At 37.3% G+C, this 16,960-nt stretch overlaps 1 protein-coding gene across 2 annotated transcripts in view; it reads left to right on the top strand.

Annotated features, from left to right (window-relative positions):
* The first annotated feature begins 7 nt into the window (after positions 1-7).
* Positions 8-16,960, top strand: part of LOC138698660 (solute carrier family 35 member F2-like) — a 42,379-nt gene continuing 25,426 nt past the window's right edge. Inside the window, exons 1-5 of one of the 2 annotated variants that reach the window (XM_069824805.1) lie at positions 8-272; positions 3,051-3,160; positions 9,044-9,237; positions 12,249-12,408; positions 13,518-13,674. In XM_069824805.1, coding sequence (XP_069680906.1) covers positions 166-272; positions 3,051-3,160; positions 9,044-9,237; positions 12,249-12,408; positions 13,518-13,674 — 728 coding nt within the window. In that variant the 5' untranslated portion in view covers positions 8-165. Of the gene's footprint in view, positions 273-412; positions 838-3,050; positions 3,161-9,043; positions 9,238-12,248; positions 12,409-13,517; positions 13,675-16,960 lie in introns of those variants that run through there. The other variant, XM_069824804.1, reaches the window with a different exon arrangement.

The raw sequence follows: 16,960 nt of genomic DNA on the forward strand, positions 1-16,960 counted from the left end.
AATGTTCATTTGCTCTGAAGAATGAGGACATGGAGAAAGTTATGTTGCCTGCTTGCCCTGTAATTCGATTCAATGAAACATTGATCACGATTGGTTGATTATAATTTAGTGGACCAATAATATTTGTAAGCTGGAATCTTCATTAGAGGAAGCAAATTTCGTGTTATGGCGGAACAGAGAATTGTTGGGCGTGTAGCGAATGGCACGAGCGATCACTCCAACGATGGCATATTTGAGAAAGCCGACAAATATCTGTCCGAGCTAGGTCGATGGTAAGTATTAGTGGTCTACAGGTTATGTTTGTAGTTCATGCATATTCATATCGGGCGTCTCCTTGACGCGAACACGTGGATGGGATTTGCATGGCTGATGAGTGAGATCAGTCCTCGGACACCTGCGAGCTAATCTCCTCAGTGCGTCCCTGGCCATGGCGTCGTACCCTCGGCCCAGCTCACTGACGTCCCTGGTGGACGTGCGGTACGCGAGGCGTATGTCCGCCCCCGTCCCTGTGACAGTACGACGCTCGTCCCCCGCTTCTTCCGTCCCTTCTTCTTCCGGGTGGCGCCGCAGCTCGTTGGCGGAATGCAGTCCGTGGGACAGGCCCCGAAGACTGAGCCTCGCCGAAATCCCCGGCCGCAAGCTGTCCCTGGTGGAGTGCTCCATGACTACCAACAGTCACTCAGATTCCAGCGTGGAGATCGACACTTCCAGCCTGTCCTACGACCTCGTGAGCAGTCCTCGGTGCGCCGGCCCCTATCAGCCCATCCCGCCGGACCAGCTTCAGGACGCGGTCCCCAGGCACAGCCCCGGGCTTGTCGCAATCATCGGTGCCACCAGGTTGTCTGTTTAACGTAGCTGAACTGAAAGAGCTCACCCCATTTTGATATTCAGAAAGATTTTGTGGCGTTGCTCGACAGCCCCTTATGCCACTTCTTTCTCTCTCATGAATTAACGTACACTCTTTAGTACCACAAGGTCAAATAATACGCTAGTTTTTCTCTCCTGTTGCCTATGTGTTTTTTTTTTTTTGTTTCTTTTTCCTCATATTTCATTACACATGGAGTAATTCTGCACCCATGCTAGTTATAGTTGTTACATATTGTTTAATTGTAGCAATCTTTAGACTAATATCACAGTCTAGTATATACAGTCGCGAAGCTCAATACGTAGTAAATATGCAAACATTAGATAGTTGCTCACCACTAGGATCGCTAATATCGCCTCATTACAGGCAATGCAAAATAGTACCGTCACAGTCTTGTTTCTAGCACCCTCAAAACTCAAGCTTCGTGACTGTATATAGTACACTGTGCTAATAGTGCGCATTATCCTCTTCGTAATCATATGACTCAACGCACATTTTCTTTTGTAAGCTAACTGAATTTTCGTTTATTTTGTATTAATGAAATTGTACTGTCTCTCTAATTGGCATGTTATTTTTGTGTTATTGATGTAATGTACCATTAGTGGAAATTGCATTGCTTTTTATTACTCTTATGAAGGTTCAAAGTCGATTTGGTAATTCTCCAGAAGAGCTACACTAAGAAAGGCATAATTTTCTTTTTTTTTCATTGGCTCTGTGATATGTATAGGGTTATTCAAAAGTAAATAACATTTTGAAATAGATGTAACCTTTTTAAAAATTAACGTATACATAAAATGGTAATAATATTACGTTATTTGTATGTATCGGACAACGGAATTTGTAAATTTTTCACACTCCTTTGTTTTCGTTAACATGGTAACAGGTTTTGTACAGTTTTAACTTCAACATTTTCACTTATGTGATGCACTAGATGGGTTTTGTATGGTTTTAACTTCAATTTAGTGACGTGTTGAAATGAGGTTTTAGACACCCCTACTTCCTGGGCTGATCTGCGCATAGATTTCTGAGGACTTCATTCTAATTGAAAACCTATTTCATGTAATGTTTCCTCAGCTATTCCATTTATTGACTTGATGCTTCTTATTTTGAACCGAGCCTGCCTCGTTAAATTTCTTTACTAGTCTGTATATTGTTTTCTTATTTGGCACAGGATCATTGGGGAAATGACGTCAGAATTTACGGCAACACATTCTCCATGTATAATTCACGATAGTTTTGCATATAAAAATGCGTTGTTCTATACTGCACATCACAATAGAGACACACTAAATACTGACTTGAATCTGCCATACTAGCATGCGGTTTAACGCCGGGACTCACATCATTCCCGACTGCCAACCAGTTTTCATGTTAGTGCGGGACGTCTTGGCGTGACCGCTCTGTACAATAGCAGCATTCATACTTGAAACAAAGTGACTTGGATTTAGTTGTCAGTGGTCCATTTATTTACTAAGAAAAATTTATGAACATAAAAAAATACCTTTCTTCTTGAAAAGGCGAAAAAAATATTAAAATGACTTCAACATTTTCAGAAAAAAAAATATATTAAGTCCACACCTGTGGAGTAACAGTCAGCGCGTCTGGCTGCGAAACCAGATGGCCCGGGTTCGAATCCCGGTCGGGGCAAGTTATCTGGTTATCTGAGGTTTTTTCCGGGGTTTTCCCTCAACCCAATACGAGCAAATGCTGGGTAACTTTCGGTGCTGGACCCCGGACTCATTTCACCAGCATTATCACCTTTATTTCATTCAGACGCTAAATAATCTAGATGTTGACACAACATCCTAAATTAACCCAATATAAATATTAAAAACAGCTATTTTTCAGGCTTACCACTAAAAATATGCAAATTCTGTACACTTTGATTGCACTGGTTTTAACATTTTTATTGATGAAATATTACCGGTATATAACTGTTTTTGGAGGATGTTACCTAACTCCACTTTCTGTGAGTTGAAGGTTGGTTAATTTTTTTTAATGTAAATTGTGTCTTGTTTTTGTAACAGGTGTGAGCAACAATTATAATTCTAGTGTTCGCTATCATTACGTTTGTGTTAGTCCATAGATCATTCAAGTGAATTTAGTCATATATAGTGGCCCAAACACATCTGATGATTAAGGTAATACAACCTTTGAAAGTAACTGAGTCATGTTGTGTTGGCAGGCCTGTATGGCGGGCCCTAATGCTGGGGCAGCTGATGTCCCTGCTGCTGTGTGTTATGGCAGTGTGTAACCACTACCTGTCCACCTGGTACCAGGTCACCTTGCCAATGGGTGAGTTGGCACGTCTAACCAAGTCAAACTTGGTTCATTCTTGGTGTCTTCATTTATTGAAGATATCACATTCAGAGTAAAGATACGACTACATATCGCTAATTTTTCGGTGCTGCAGTATAAAATACTGTACGGGCTATCCCATCTCAAATCGACTGAAATATAGAGAAAATTGACCTTGCAATCTTTAAATACAATAAAACTTTTTCTGTCCATTGACAACTGTGATACAATGCTTTGTGCAAAGTTTGAGGCATCAGAACTTCATAGTGTTTAAATTTAAAATATTTAAATTTATCTTATTTTCATAAACTTAGTAACTTTAAACTGTTTGGCTCCGAAACCCTTTCACCCAATGATCAAAATCATGGTTTATTTTGATGCTGAGAAGTTAAAGTTTATATTGACATGTAAACAGTTTTTCTTACTTTTTATGGAAATGGAAAAATTTAGATTTTTTTTTCATTAAGACGCCTTTGACCACGAAAAAAATATTTTTAAAATATATGGTTAGATTCTGCATTGAAAGTATAAATAAACATATTTTTTACTGGTGCACCGTTGATAAGAAAGTATTGAAAATATCAAATCAAGAAAATAAATAGTACACGCGTGAAGTAACCAGCTGACTGTGAGGTGGAAGATAGCCAAGACAAGCAAGGCCAGGAGACAAACACGTGATGTGTCGTCTAGTAGCTAATAGCTGGGCTAGCTTTATCACAAGTTTTCATAAACACAGGAGTAAAATGACGCCCAACGCTCGCTTATCTTCAGCTCTCGGCCAGTGCATGCAGTACTGCGGCGTTCAAGTCCAGGCGTGTGAAAATAATTTATTTAATACCCTCGAAACTTATTGCCGTACCACTAACCAAACAATTCCGAATCCCTCTTAATAATGCAAGGTTTTTTCTCAGTATTTTTTACATTTTTAAAAATTGGCAAAAAGCTTAGAAGTAAGTAAAATCAGATTATTTGTCTCTCTGTGTACAATAAAAATAAGGATTACTTATTATGAAACTAAGAAAAAGAAACCGTGGTTTGATGAAGATTGTTGCATGGTAGTAGAAAGAAGGAAACAGGCAAAATTGAAATTCTTACAGGAACCAGTTGAGGAGAAGAGAGAGAATTATTTCAATGAAAGACGGGAAGCAAGTCGTACACTTAGGAATAAAAAGAGAGGTTACTTGAAGGAAAAACTGAATGAGGTAGATACAAATAGTAAGAATAAAAATATTCGAGATTTATATAAGGGTATAAAGGAATTTAAGAACGGATATCAGCCAAGGGTAAACGTGATCATGGATGAGAATGGTGACTTGCTTGCAGACTCTCCATCAATCCTAAACAGATGGAAAAACTATTTTGCGCAACTACTAAATGTACATAGGCCAAATAGAAATGATCGGGACGAAATTGAAATACAAACTGCTGAGCCATTTATACCCGAACCCACGCTTTCAGAAGTCGAAATTGCGATAGAAAATCTGAAAAAGTACAAGTCTCCAGGTATCGATCAAATTCCAGCAGAATTAATACAAGAGGGTGGGAGTGCATTATATAGCGAAATTTATAAACTTGTACTTGCTATTTGGGAAAAGGAAATTGTACCAGAACAATGGAAGGAGTCCATAATTGTACCTATTTTTAAAAAGGGGGACAAAACCAACTGTGGTAACTTTCGAGGAATATCACTTTTGTTGACGTCGTACAAAATTTTGTCCAATATTCTTTTGAGAAGATTAACTCCGTACGTAGATGAAATTATTGGGGATCATCAGTGCGGTTTTCGGCGTAATAGATCGACTATTAATCAGATTTTTTGTATTCGACAGATAATGGAGAAAAAATGGGAGTATAAGGGTACAGTACATCAGTTATTCATAGATTTCAAAAAGGCTTATGACTCGGTTAAGAGGGAAGTATTATATGATATTCTTATTGAATTTGGTATTCCCAAGAAACTAGTTCGATTAATTAAAATGTTACTCAGTGAAACGTATAGCAGAGTCCGTATAGGTCAGTTTCTATCTGATGCTTTTCCAATTCACTGCGGGCTAAAGCAGGGAGATGCACTATCACCTTTACTTTTTAACTTCGCTCTAGAATATGCCATTAGGAAAGTTCAGGATAACAGGCAGGGTTTGGAATTGAACGGGTTACATCAGCTTCTTGTCTATGCGGATGACGTGAATATGTTAGGAGAAAATACACAAACGATTAGGGAAAACACGGAAATTTTACTTGAAGCAAGTAGAGCGATCGGTTTGGAAGTAAATCCCGAAAAGACAAAGTATATGATTATGTCTCGTGACCAGAATATTGTACGAAATGGAAATATAAAAATTGGAGATTTATCCTTCGAAGAGGTGGAAAAATTCAAATATCTTGGAGCAACAGTAACAAATATAAATGACCCTCAGGAGGAAATTAAACGCAGAATAAATATGGGAAATGCCTGTTATTATTCGGTTGAGAAGCTCTTATCATCCAGTCTGCTGTCCAAAAATCTGAAAGTTAGAATTTATAAAACAGTTATATTACCGGTTCTTCTGTATGGTTGTGAAACTTGGACTCTCACTCTGAGAGAGGAACATAGGTTCAGGGTGTTTGAGAATAAGGTGCTAAGGAAAATATTTGGGGCTAAGCGGGATGAAGTTACAGGAGAATGGAGAAAGTTACACAACACAGAACTGCACGCATTGTATTCTTCACCTGACATAATTAGGAACATTAAATCCAGACGTTTGAGATGGGCAGGGCATGTAGCACGTATGGGCGAATCCAGAAATGCATATAGAATGTTAGTTGGGAGACCGGAGGGAAAAAGACCTTTAGGGAGGCCGAGACGTAGATGGGAGGATAATATTAAAATGGATTTGAGGGAGGTGGGGTATGATGATAGAGACTGGATTAATCTTGCACAGGATAGGGACCAATGGCGGGCTTATGTGAGGGCGGCAATGAACCTTCGGGTTCCTTAAAAGCCATTTGTAAGTAAATAAGTAAGTATCATAACCTACCAAATGTCAGCTTCAAAATGAGCTCTCATTCAATGTTCTGCAGTAAATGGTTCCAGAGTTCTGAGCGCTGAAAGAGGCTTGTTTTTATAAAATACGCTAAATTTGTCGCTCAATAGTACGAAAACCGTTTGACTTTCGATAGTATATTTTTGCAAATGCACTCTCCTCAGCACCTTGTATAAATAGAGAAAAAATTAGAGTTTTAAAAAATGCGAGGTTTTTTACTGATCGATTTCATATGGAATAGCCCATACAACTCACATGTCTGAACAGCAGTGCAATTAGAAAGGTAACAACTAAACCTACTTCATCAGTAGAGATATGAAAATATTGAAAAAATACGATAGAAATAAGCATGCTGTTTGCTCCTTTTTTCAGTTTTATCATCATCATCATCCATTGTTATTACTATTATTATTAATACTGTCCTCTTAATAGTACTTCTGTTTTGAGGGAAGGTTGAAGACAGAAACAACTTAGAAATGACTTTTTTTTTTTTACTTTCAATTCATTTAAATTTAACCCTTTATTCTGAATCAAGATATGTAAGCTATACTTTATTAAAGTAATCATTTATGCCTTTAAATGGCATGTTTTGAGGCATCTTAGACTACATAGCACCAATAATGAAATTTATCTTTGTCATTGTTTTTCTCAAGAAAGTTATTTCCTACCATGTTCATCCTCCTCCAGTCTTGACACTGAATTCTAGCTATTGATGCTGCTCTTCAGTGTGTTACTCAAATTTCTGAAAAATCTATTTGCATACTTACCGACTCCAAGGGGGCTATTTTTAATATAGTTAAATATGTACCAAACCTATATGCACATAGAATTATCCCAATTCAGAAACAACTACGCAAACTAAAAGAACTCCAAAGGGAAATAACATTTCAATGGATACCTAGTCATTGTGGTATACCTAGAAACGAGAAAGTATATAATATTGCAAAACAGGCAACATATTTGCAAGCAAGACCTCTTCAAGTGATATCTCTATCCAGTGTTTTGCTTCAGTAAAGTCTCATTTTACAAACCTATGGATCAACAATTGGCTCTCTTCTGACAAAGGAAAAATTTTACAGTCTGTACAAAAGAAACCAAATGACCTGGAAATGTACAAAAACTTGGCCAGACATGTTCAAACATTTTTAACAAGAGCCAGAACAGGTCACAGTGTCACTCAATTGTACCTACACCGATTTCACATTTCTGATAATCCTACTTGTCTGTGGTGTAATAATCATGATGAAGATCTGGAACACATTCTTCTATACTGTCCATCCATAAACCACAAAAGAAGTAAATTAAAATCATCGGTACCAGTTGCAGAAGACACAGCCCTGAGTATATATTGACTACACCCCAACTCTGGCTACTAGCAACAGGCATCTATAATGAACACCGATCAAAATACCCCTCATTTCTCGAGAAAAACAACAACTGAATAGACTACTGTGGACTATAGTGGACTTTATATTGTCAGCAAATAGCTGGATACATTAAGAAGATTGATTGATTGTTTTTCTCAAAACGACATTCTACAATCATCAGAGTTCCTACAAGTCCAATTTGAGTCAAACTTTGCACAGATGCTTATTATACTGTATTACACCAAGTAACGAGCAATCATATTGATACACCTTAAGGCTCGTTCACACTGCATGCCAAATATTCTCAAAACATATTTTTTTTTAAATTGGATTTTTTTTTTTTTTTTATTTAATGGAGATATGAAATTCTCTGTTCTTCAGATTGTAACATATAGCTCTTAATATGTGTGAAAAAATATTCACACTTCTTGCGAATGTAGTTTTTGAGAAAAGGTACATTAAAAATAAATGTTTTGAATTACCGAAAGAAAAAAAAAACGAAATTTGAAAGAACTCATAATATAGCTAAACAATTTGTTCTTTCAGAATGAAATTAGTATGGCATATAAAGCCTTGCAGATTTCCAGAGTCAGTAGCTCATTTTGTATGTAACAAAAAACTATAATGTCATATTGATGGAAAGTTCATAGCTTTCTCAGAGAAAAATGTTTTTTGCAAATGTTTAACAATCTCTTATTTGGTAACTATTGCTGGTGGAATCATGATTTTTGTTCATATCCATTGGAAATCTAATAAAGAATAATTTATCTCTTTGGCATATTTCAATAGCATGCACAGTTTTCGTGTAAATTTAATTTTAAAAACTCCTAAATTCAAACTATTGCATGAAGCAAATGAGTGGCAAGATCTTGGCAGCTTATGTACAGAGATTCATCGAGTTCGTTGACCTCTTACATCTGTATCACGAGTGCAGTGTGTTAGCGGCGATGTTGCCGGACTGCTAAAACTTCAAACTTAATTTTCTAATTAACCGTGCATTTAATCAGAAAACGTAATACAGGTTGTCTTCTCATTTACACGTACCCTATCGTCTCTTTCAATCTGCAAGGTTATTTTCACTTCCATCTTGTATACAGACTTTTGGGAAGTTTGCTCATTATTGGTTAAGTAGTTTCCAATATAAAAATATTTAAATGGTAACTTGTCAGTTTAGGTCAGTTACTTTTTAACCTCCCTTTAATGCATCGTTATTGTTATTATTATTATTATTATTATTATTATTACTATTTGATTGGCAGAATAACCGTTATTCATAGCCCATTTCATTAGCCACTCTTAAATCTTACAGTAAATTGTAGGCCTATTTATTTATCCTAATTCCTGTATAGACATTACATGCAATCATAGCGATTTCCTCAAATCCAGTGTCACTTTTTTTTTGCATGTATATCACTTTGCATTGAAGGCATTATTAGTTGCTGAACTGCTGTCCAGCTTCACTAGAGTGGTGATGTTCTCTCTGGTGGCAGGACAGAGCACGCTGCGCTACATGCTGCAGTGTGTGGTGTTCACCACGTGGTTGTCGTGTCGCTCAGGGGATCAGGGCATCATCAACGTGCTGCGCTGCCAAGGCTTGCGTTACCTGGCGCTGGCCTTCATGGATGTGGAGGCTGGCTTCCTGCTCATGATGGCTCACCAGTTCACAACACTCACCAGCATCCAGGTGAGTCCAGTATTCCTCAACAACATGTTGTGCCATAAGCTCGGTGATGTTCCTCTCGCTATAAGGATAACAGTGTGGCTTCAGCAAGATGGCTGTCCAGCTCACTTTTCCCTCATGGCTCAACAGCTTGCTGACAAGTTTTTTCCGGGACATTGGATTGGACGAGGAGGACCGGTACCTTGGACGCTCTGATCTCCTGATTTATCTCCAAATGATTTCTGTTTGTGGGAGTGAATTAAATCGTCCTTCAGGTGCGTCCAACAACGAGGGAAGACATGAAGGAGAGAACTATAGTAGTCTGTGGGTCTCTCAGCAGTGCTGAAGTCCTCCGAGCATCCCAGGACATAAGAAGAGAGCACGGCATTGTTTAGCACAGGCTGGTGGACATTTTGAGCAATTATGAAGAGTGTTGCGTGAGAATGAGTGTTCCCAATATCTGAGATCTGTATTTATAATTTATTTTTTTTGTTTTCTTTGTTTGTGAATAAAGAATGTAAGTTCAGTGAAAGTTTTGTAGCTGCTGTCCGCCGGAGTTTACAGGATTCCATATTCGTGTGGGAAGGTCTACATCGGTACTATACAGCGGAGCGTCAGGACGAGACTGACAGGACACAACAGGAATTGCCGCCTAGGACAGATCGACAAATCGGCAGTGGCAGCACATGCCTATCAAGAGGGCGATCACAACATACGATTTAAGGACACGGACATCTTGAGCATGACGACACACTTCTTCCCCCGTCTACATAGAGAAGCGATCGAAATCTATAAACATGACAACAACTTTAATCGTAAGGAAGAAGGCGTAAAGCTAAACAAGTGTTGGTATCTCGTCCTAAACAGAAGAAGCCACTACAATAGAAGGACGGAACCCAGAACAGGAGCAGCGAACAAAGCGGCGCGGACCACAGCGACAACAGGCCTTGGCCCGCGAGTCGCACTATAAATACACCCGCACAACCAGCCACAGAATCAGTTGCCTCAGGTACGCCGAGAAAAGTTTTGCGACCTCGGATACCACTCCACTGAAGATGTCTGCCGTAGTTGCAGACGAAACGTCTGGTAGAAAACCAACCAACAGACCACGGCCTGTCAGCCCGAAAAATGAATCTAGATCTCAGTGAAAGTTGTTTTTCATTAAATGTCTTATTCAAGGATACCTTACACGACCTACGTTCTCCCTTGAAAATTTTTAGTTGACCCCAGCTACCCATAATTCCAGTTTGTTCCGAAAAATGGAACGTGATGGATTACCTAAATGCTGGTGGCTGTTTTCGGGCACCTGTTGTGAGGTATAAAATGGTACATTGTTGACTCAGATTTGTAAATTATATTAAAACAATTTTAAAATGTAAATAATAAGCATAAATAAATGTGATGACCTTGATACGCTGTGATTTTTATCTTGTTTGTAGACTTTTCATTTCAAATTTCATAATCATATCATTCAAGATTTTAGTAAATTTCTGTAAATCATCTTCAGATTCTATTAAAATTTTATCATCTGCAAGAGAATCTCCTATTTCCTGTTTAATTTCTGCACGTTTTTCTATATAATGGCTGAACACCTAAGCAGTATTTAAGGAAAGTTATTCTGATGTGCTTGTTATCAAACAAAATCCGATTTTTTTGACTAGAGTTCTTTCGGAGAAGAAACAGTTTGATTGCCAATTTCTTCATCTGGTGCAATATCTACCATGGCTGGATTAAATTTTATTAGTTTTGTATGTGTCACTCTAGAGTTTGATGCCTATAGCTAATGGACACCCGATTTTGACGAATTTCTGTTAATTGAGCTATAGAGTTAAATTTTTATACGCGTTGTCTAGACTCATTCTGTAGACAGGTTTTATGATCCTGATTAGGCGCGAATGTTACTCGTTTCCCATCCCCCGGTTTTTTTTTATGTTAAACGCGATTTGTTTACGAATTTTTCCGAATACTACATTCATCAGACAAGAAATTCCATTATTTCATTTTCGACAATGAAACATTCGAAATAAGTACCAAATTAATGGGGTTGTATTTCATGCTTTATCATGTGGAAAGCATGCCAAGAATAACATTTTTCACGATTTATGTACTTAAATACCGACTTTTTTCACAATTTACAGACCCAAGTACAGACTTTTTTCACGATTTAAGCATATTTAAATACCTAATTTGTCACGATTTACATACTCAAATACCGATTTTTTTCGCAATTTACATATTTAAATACCACATTTTTCATTATTTATACATTTAAATACCGATTTTTTCACGATTTACATGGTACCTAAATACGGACCTTTTTCACGATTTATACATTTAAATACCCAATTTTTCACTATTTAAATACTTAAATACCGATTTTTAAAATTCATTTACATATTTAAAAAACGACTTTTTTCACAATTTACATGTTTAAATTACCAACTTTTTTTCATGATTTACAAATTTAAATACCGACTTTTTCACGATTTACATACCTAAATATCGTCTTCTTTCACGATTTAAACATATTTAAATACCGAATTTTTCACGATTTACATACTTTTATACCGATTTTTTTTATCGATTTACATATTTAAATAACTACTTTTTCACAGTATATGTACTTAAATACCGACTTTTTCACAATTCACATTCTTAAATACCAACTTCTTTTATGATTTACATATTTAAATTTCGACGTTTTACGATTTACATACTTAACTTTTTTCACGATATTTAAATACCGAATTTTTCACGATTTTCATTCTTAAATAGCGATTTTTTTTTTCATAATTTACATATTTAAATAATACCTTTCTTTACGAATTACAGTAGTTTTATTTACCGACTTTGATGTACTTTATTTGCCATTTTGTTGTGTTCCTAGCTATAGCATCAGAGTGCAGTCCATTATCTGACAACCCAGCCATATTTACAAGTTCTCTGTCTTAAATATCTTGTGGCCAGATGCGATAAGAAGTGCTACTGGAATTGTGGCCACTCTAACGTGGTGTCACTTGCTTGTGTGGTCGCAGCTGCTGGACTGCGTCTCCATCCCCGTGGCGCTGGCCCTCAGCTGTTCGGTGCTGAAGGTGCGCTACAAGATCGTGCACATCGTGGGCGTCAGCATCTGCCTCATGGGGGTGGGCTGCCTGGTGTGGGCCGACGTGGAGGACGGCCGTGGCCTGGCAGGTGGTATGTATTGGCTTGCATAATATGGCTTACAAATTAAACCAAACCCTGCAACTCTATTAAATATAGAATATAATCTAAATTTAACAGAAGAAATACTAAAATCAGAAGTAAACACTGAAATACTAAAACAATTGTCTTTAGAGACAATTAATATTAGGTACCCTCCACAAAACTGGCTTCATTTATACACCGACAGATCCTTGATCTCCAGAGAACAAGGTGCCGGTGCAAGTGTTACGTGCTGTCTCTTCTCACTTTATAGATCTCTTGGATATGGAACAACAAGTTTTGATGGTGAAATCATTGCAATAAGTGAAAGTCTCAGGAATCTTCTATGCCACAACAATAAATTTAAGAATGCAGTTATATTGTCAGACTCCAAAGCAGCTATTCTGTCAATAGTCTCTAAACACACACCTTCATCTCAAACAGCAGAAATAACTAAAATGCTCTCTCAATTAATATCACTCAATAAAAGAATTATATTCCAATGAATACCATCCCATTGTGGAATCCTGGGAAACGAGAATGCGGATGCTTTAGCAAAGAAGGGCAGCACTGCTACTTACAGACCTGTTACTAAATCTACGTATTACTCTGTGAAAAGATTTATTAAATCTAAATACTTAGACTTCAACAAACAAAATTTGATAACACAATCTCAAGAGAAAAAAATGGAACTCTCTGCACCATAATCCACAGTTAATTCCCGATTTACCACGAAAATCGTCTGTAGCTGCATTTAGATTGGCAACAGGCCATGATTGTTTGGCCAAACACCTGCATAGAATTGGAATATATCAGTCCCCTAACTGCCCATTGTGCAACTCAAAGCAAGAAATGGATTCGGAACACCTCAAAATCTGTGCTTCAGTGGCTAACCATGATAATATCTTTGAAAAATATTGGAGTGCAAGAGGTCAAATGACTTTATTGTCAAACGCTTGGCATTAGAAAACAACAACAACAACGTAATATGTTGATTGGTCCGAAAGGGATCATGTCAAAACCTCCTTCTAAACTGTGCCAACTTCTGGAAGGATGAGATCCACGTAATTTCGCTATTGAGAGTGGCAGAAGGAAGTATATGAGGTTTGTTGGATTTGCAGGCAAAAACCAGCTGCTGGGGGACATGCTGTGTCTCCTTGGCACCGTACTGTTTGCGATCCTGTCAGTAGCACAGGAACTCATAGTGAAGACAATGGACTGGGTCGAGTACCTGGGCATGGTGGGGCTGCTGGGCAGCTTGGTTAGCATCGTACAAACGTGAGTGCCACATGTTGGAAAGTGTTGAGATGGTCATACCACAGTCTATACTAAAAGCCAGGTTATGAACCGATTAAACAGGAAGTAGTTAGCAGGGCGAGAGGAAAGTACGGGTTAGAGGGGTAACCTGTACAGCGATGACACGTTGAGTGTGGAGGGTTGGAGGGGAAAGGAAGAACGGAGCTTTTCATTGGACGTCACCTGAAAATATCGTCTAACGAAAATCTGGCAACGGAATCACAGAGACAGTGTAGCCAAACTTCCCAGCAATACCACGCGCATTAGGAGTCGCATTTCGTACAGCGTCATTAGCTCGTGCTTTCTTAAAACAGTAATTTTAATTACTAATATTGTTGATAGTGTTATCGAGAACTATAGACTGTAGTTATTTTAAACATATCAGTGACAAACGCTGAACATGCTTTGCATCTCGCGCCACTATGTGGCAATAGAGCTCAGAAAGAGAGCAACAGAACGTTGCTTCCATTTTAGTCGGTTCATAACCTGGCTTTTAGCATAGTACATACAGTCACAAAGCTCAATACGTAGGGGATATGCTCCAATGACAGCTGAACTTTAGTTGCTAGCCACTAGGATCGCTATTATCCCACTGTCTATTGTTCCTAGTACTCTCAGTTGCTAACCGCTTGGAGTATTGTATCACGAGAAATGCAAAAAATCACCTCAAGCTTCGTGACTGTATGTACTAGACTGTGGTCGTACTGTGTTGTCAAATGGAACCCATGGTTAATAGTTGCAGATGTTCTTCTCATAATCTTGTTCGAGCTTTTTCTCCCATTGGTCCTAGTTCTCATACAAAAATAAGTTGTGTGGCCGGGAGGAAAAAGGTCTTAAATAAAAATGTTATACTTTTCAGGAATGCAGTAGAAAGACTGAAATTGGTGTCAATTATAGGGTTTTTTTAATTAAGAGGTTTTTCCTGGATATTATTTGTTTATATTTCTTCTAAAATAGGTAATGTTGCTCATTTAACAATTTTCTTGATTATTTCCAAAAATAGCCGCACTTAAGCCCTTGTAAGACTAGAAGCCAAACTGAGTAGAAGGGACTATTAAACATAAGACCTTTTTCATGTCAAAAGAAATGAGAAATGTAAATTATTAGGAATGCAAAATGGGTCTTAAACAATTATAGGACTGTTTACCCTGGTGCTTGAAGTTTTAAAAGGAAAGGGCATCAGTATGTGATAAAATGGCTGAAATACAAGTTAGACCTTTTTGATAGGGAAGCATGGAAAGTAAACATGTGATGGTTTGTAAGGACTAAATCATTAAATATTCTTAAGTCCTTTATTCTGTGTGTGCTCGATTCAAAAAGTACTTAGGACATTTAGTAACGCTCTATAAATCCAGTCAGGAGTCTTATTTGACTTTAGCCGTTTTACCAGATTGTAGAGAATTGTTTCCGCTTTCAGAATATATAAAAATCTCATATTCACAAAAAAATTGACTTAAGACCTTTTTCCTCCCGGCCACAGTTAATTTCGACCCATTTTTCGAATTTTAAGCATATGCAAAATGGCAGTTTACTTAATGACGTGCTTGGGACTTTTTTGAGGTAACAGTGTATAGAAATGAGAAGACGTCGTTTCTTCATTTTCACCAATAGAACTCAGATCAGGCAAAATCATTGTTTACAGATCATTACATTACTGCATTACATAGTCTGTCTCTTTGTACTCAAGTCCCCAGCGCTGTCCTCGTAGTTTGATTGACATTACAGTTCTGATAAGTTAACTAGTGTATTATTTATTGATATTTTCAGTCTATAACTTATTTATGGTAAAACCCTTTTTTTTACGGTATGTCTGGGCAAACGTTTTCACTCTATACAGAGTATCATCAGGTCCTGTTTTTTTATGCTTTCTGGATCTGAATACCTGAAGTATAATTCCTGAGTATAGTGAGGGTCACATAAGAACAGTTCCTAAACAGAAAATACAGTAGAACTTGGTTATAGCGACCTCGTTTTGTGCGACACCTCGCCTATAACGTCAAATATTCTGTGGTCCCAACTAATTCCCCATAAGACATATGCTTTCCTACCTTGCTTAATACGACAAACGCATATGCGTCTACCTCACATGTAACGTCATTTTCAACCTCAGTTTGGAATACAATTTTCTAAGAACCAAAGTATTTTAAGAAATATTTTGCTGAAATCTGGCGAATCCTTTACTGTTCCCTTCTATCATAGAGCAGGCAGATTCCCCATCCCATTGTAACCTGCCCGAATTCATGCGGTCAGTTTCGACAGGAAGTTTTCACTAAGTGCACGCATTTTAACGCAGTATGGCCACTAAAAGAAGTGAGTGACACTTTAGAAGCCATTAGAATTGTGAACATTTCTATGAAGCTAGAGGAGGGAGCAGTGAAAGTGCAACTGAAATAATGAACATAGAATTTAATTTAGAAAATATATATTGGGCAAGTAGGAGACAACAGAGTAAAATGACTGATTACTTCACTCCTCAGTAAATAAGATTGGTGAGTACTGAACAAACTGTTTTAATACAGAATACTGTATTTATAATTATACATGTATTTTATTGTGTTCATGGTATGCTTAAAAGTGAATACATAAATCTAAAATAAGCCTAATTATGTTTATTATTTTTCATTTTCCACCTCACTAGACTGATAATGTGAATCTCGGTTACTACGACACTCGTTTATAACATAATTTTCAAGGTCCCTTGGATGTCGTTATAACCAAGTTCTACTGTATTGCCATCTTGTCAGTGTTGCCAACTGTTACCAGTTATCACACGATCCTACGTACTAAATGACTTATTTACTTACCGTACTTTATGTTGGAAGGTTGTTCTAAATTATTCAATAATTTGTAACATATTTTCGTAGGCAAATTTTACGAGAAAGGGATCAACATGTCAAGTATTTTGTCTGGCAATATGAAATTCATTGGTTTGACTAAATAATTGACTATCGAGACCTAACCTAAAAATGTATTTTGTTTGACCACATGAAATTATTTTTACTAACTCTGAAAACTTACCTGGCTATGGTTGAATTATAACCACAATGCAACACATAAAATAACTATTATGTATTAATATTAATACTGATATTGATTAATTATTAGTACGTTCAAATTTCACTAGCTTCCAGTAACGGCTCAGAAATGTAGTACAATTTTAATTTCAAGGAACTCCAGTACCGACAAATATTGTCGATATTTGTCTCAGCTGCCAACATACCAGTTACAAAATCACTACCATTTGTAGTATTTGTCAGTATCGAAATTC

This window comes from Periplaneta americana, chromosome 4, assembly GCF_040183065.1.
Source record: "Periplaneta americana isolate PAMFEO1 chromosome 4, P.americana_PAMFEO1_priV1, whole genome shotgun sequence".
Taxonomy (NCBI): Eukaryota; Metazoa; Arthropoda; class Insecta; order Blattodea; family Blattidae; genus Periplaneta; species Periplaneta americana.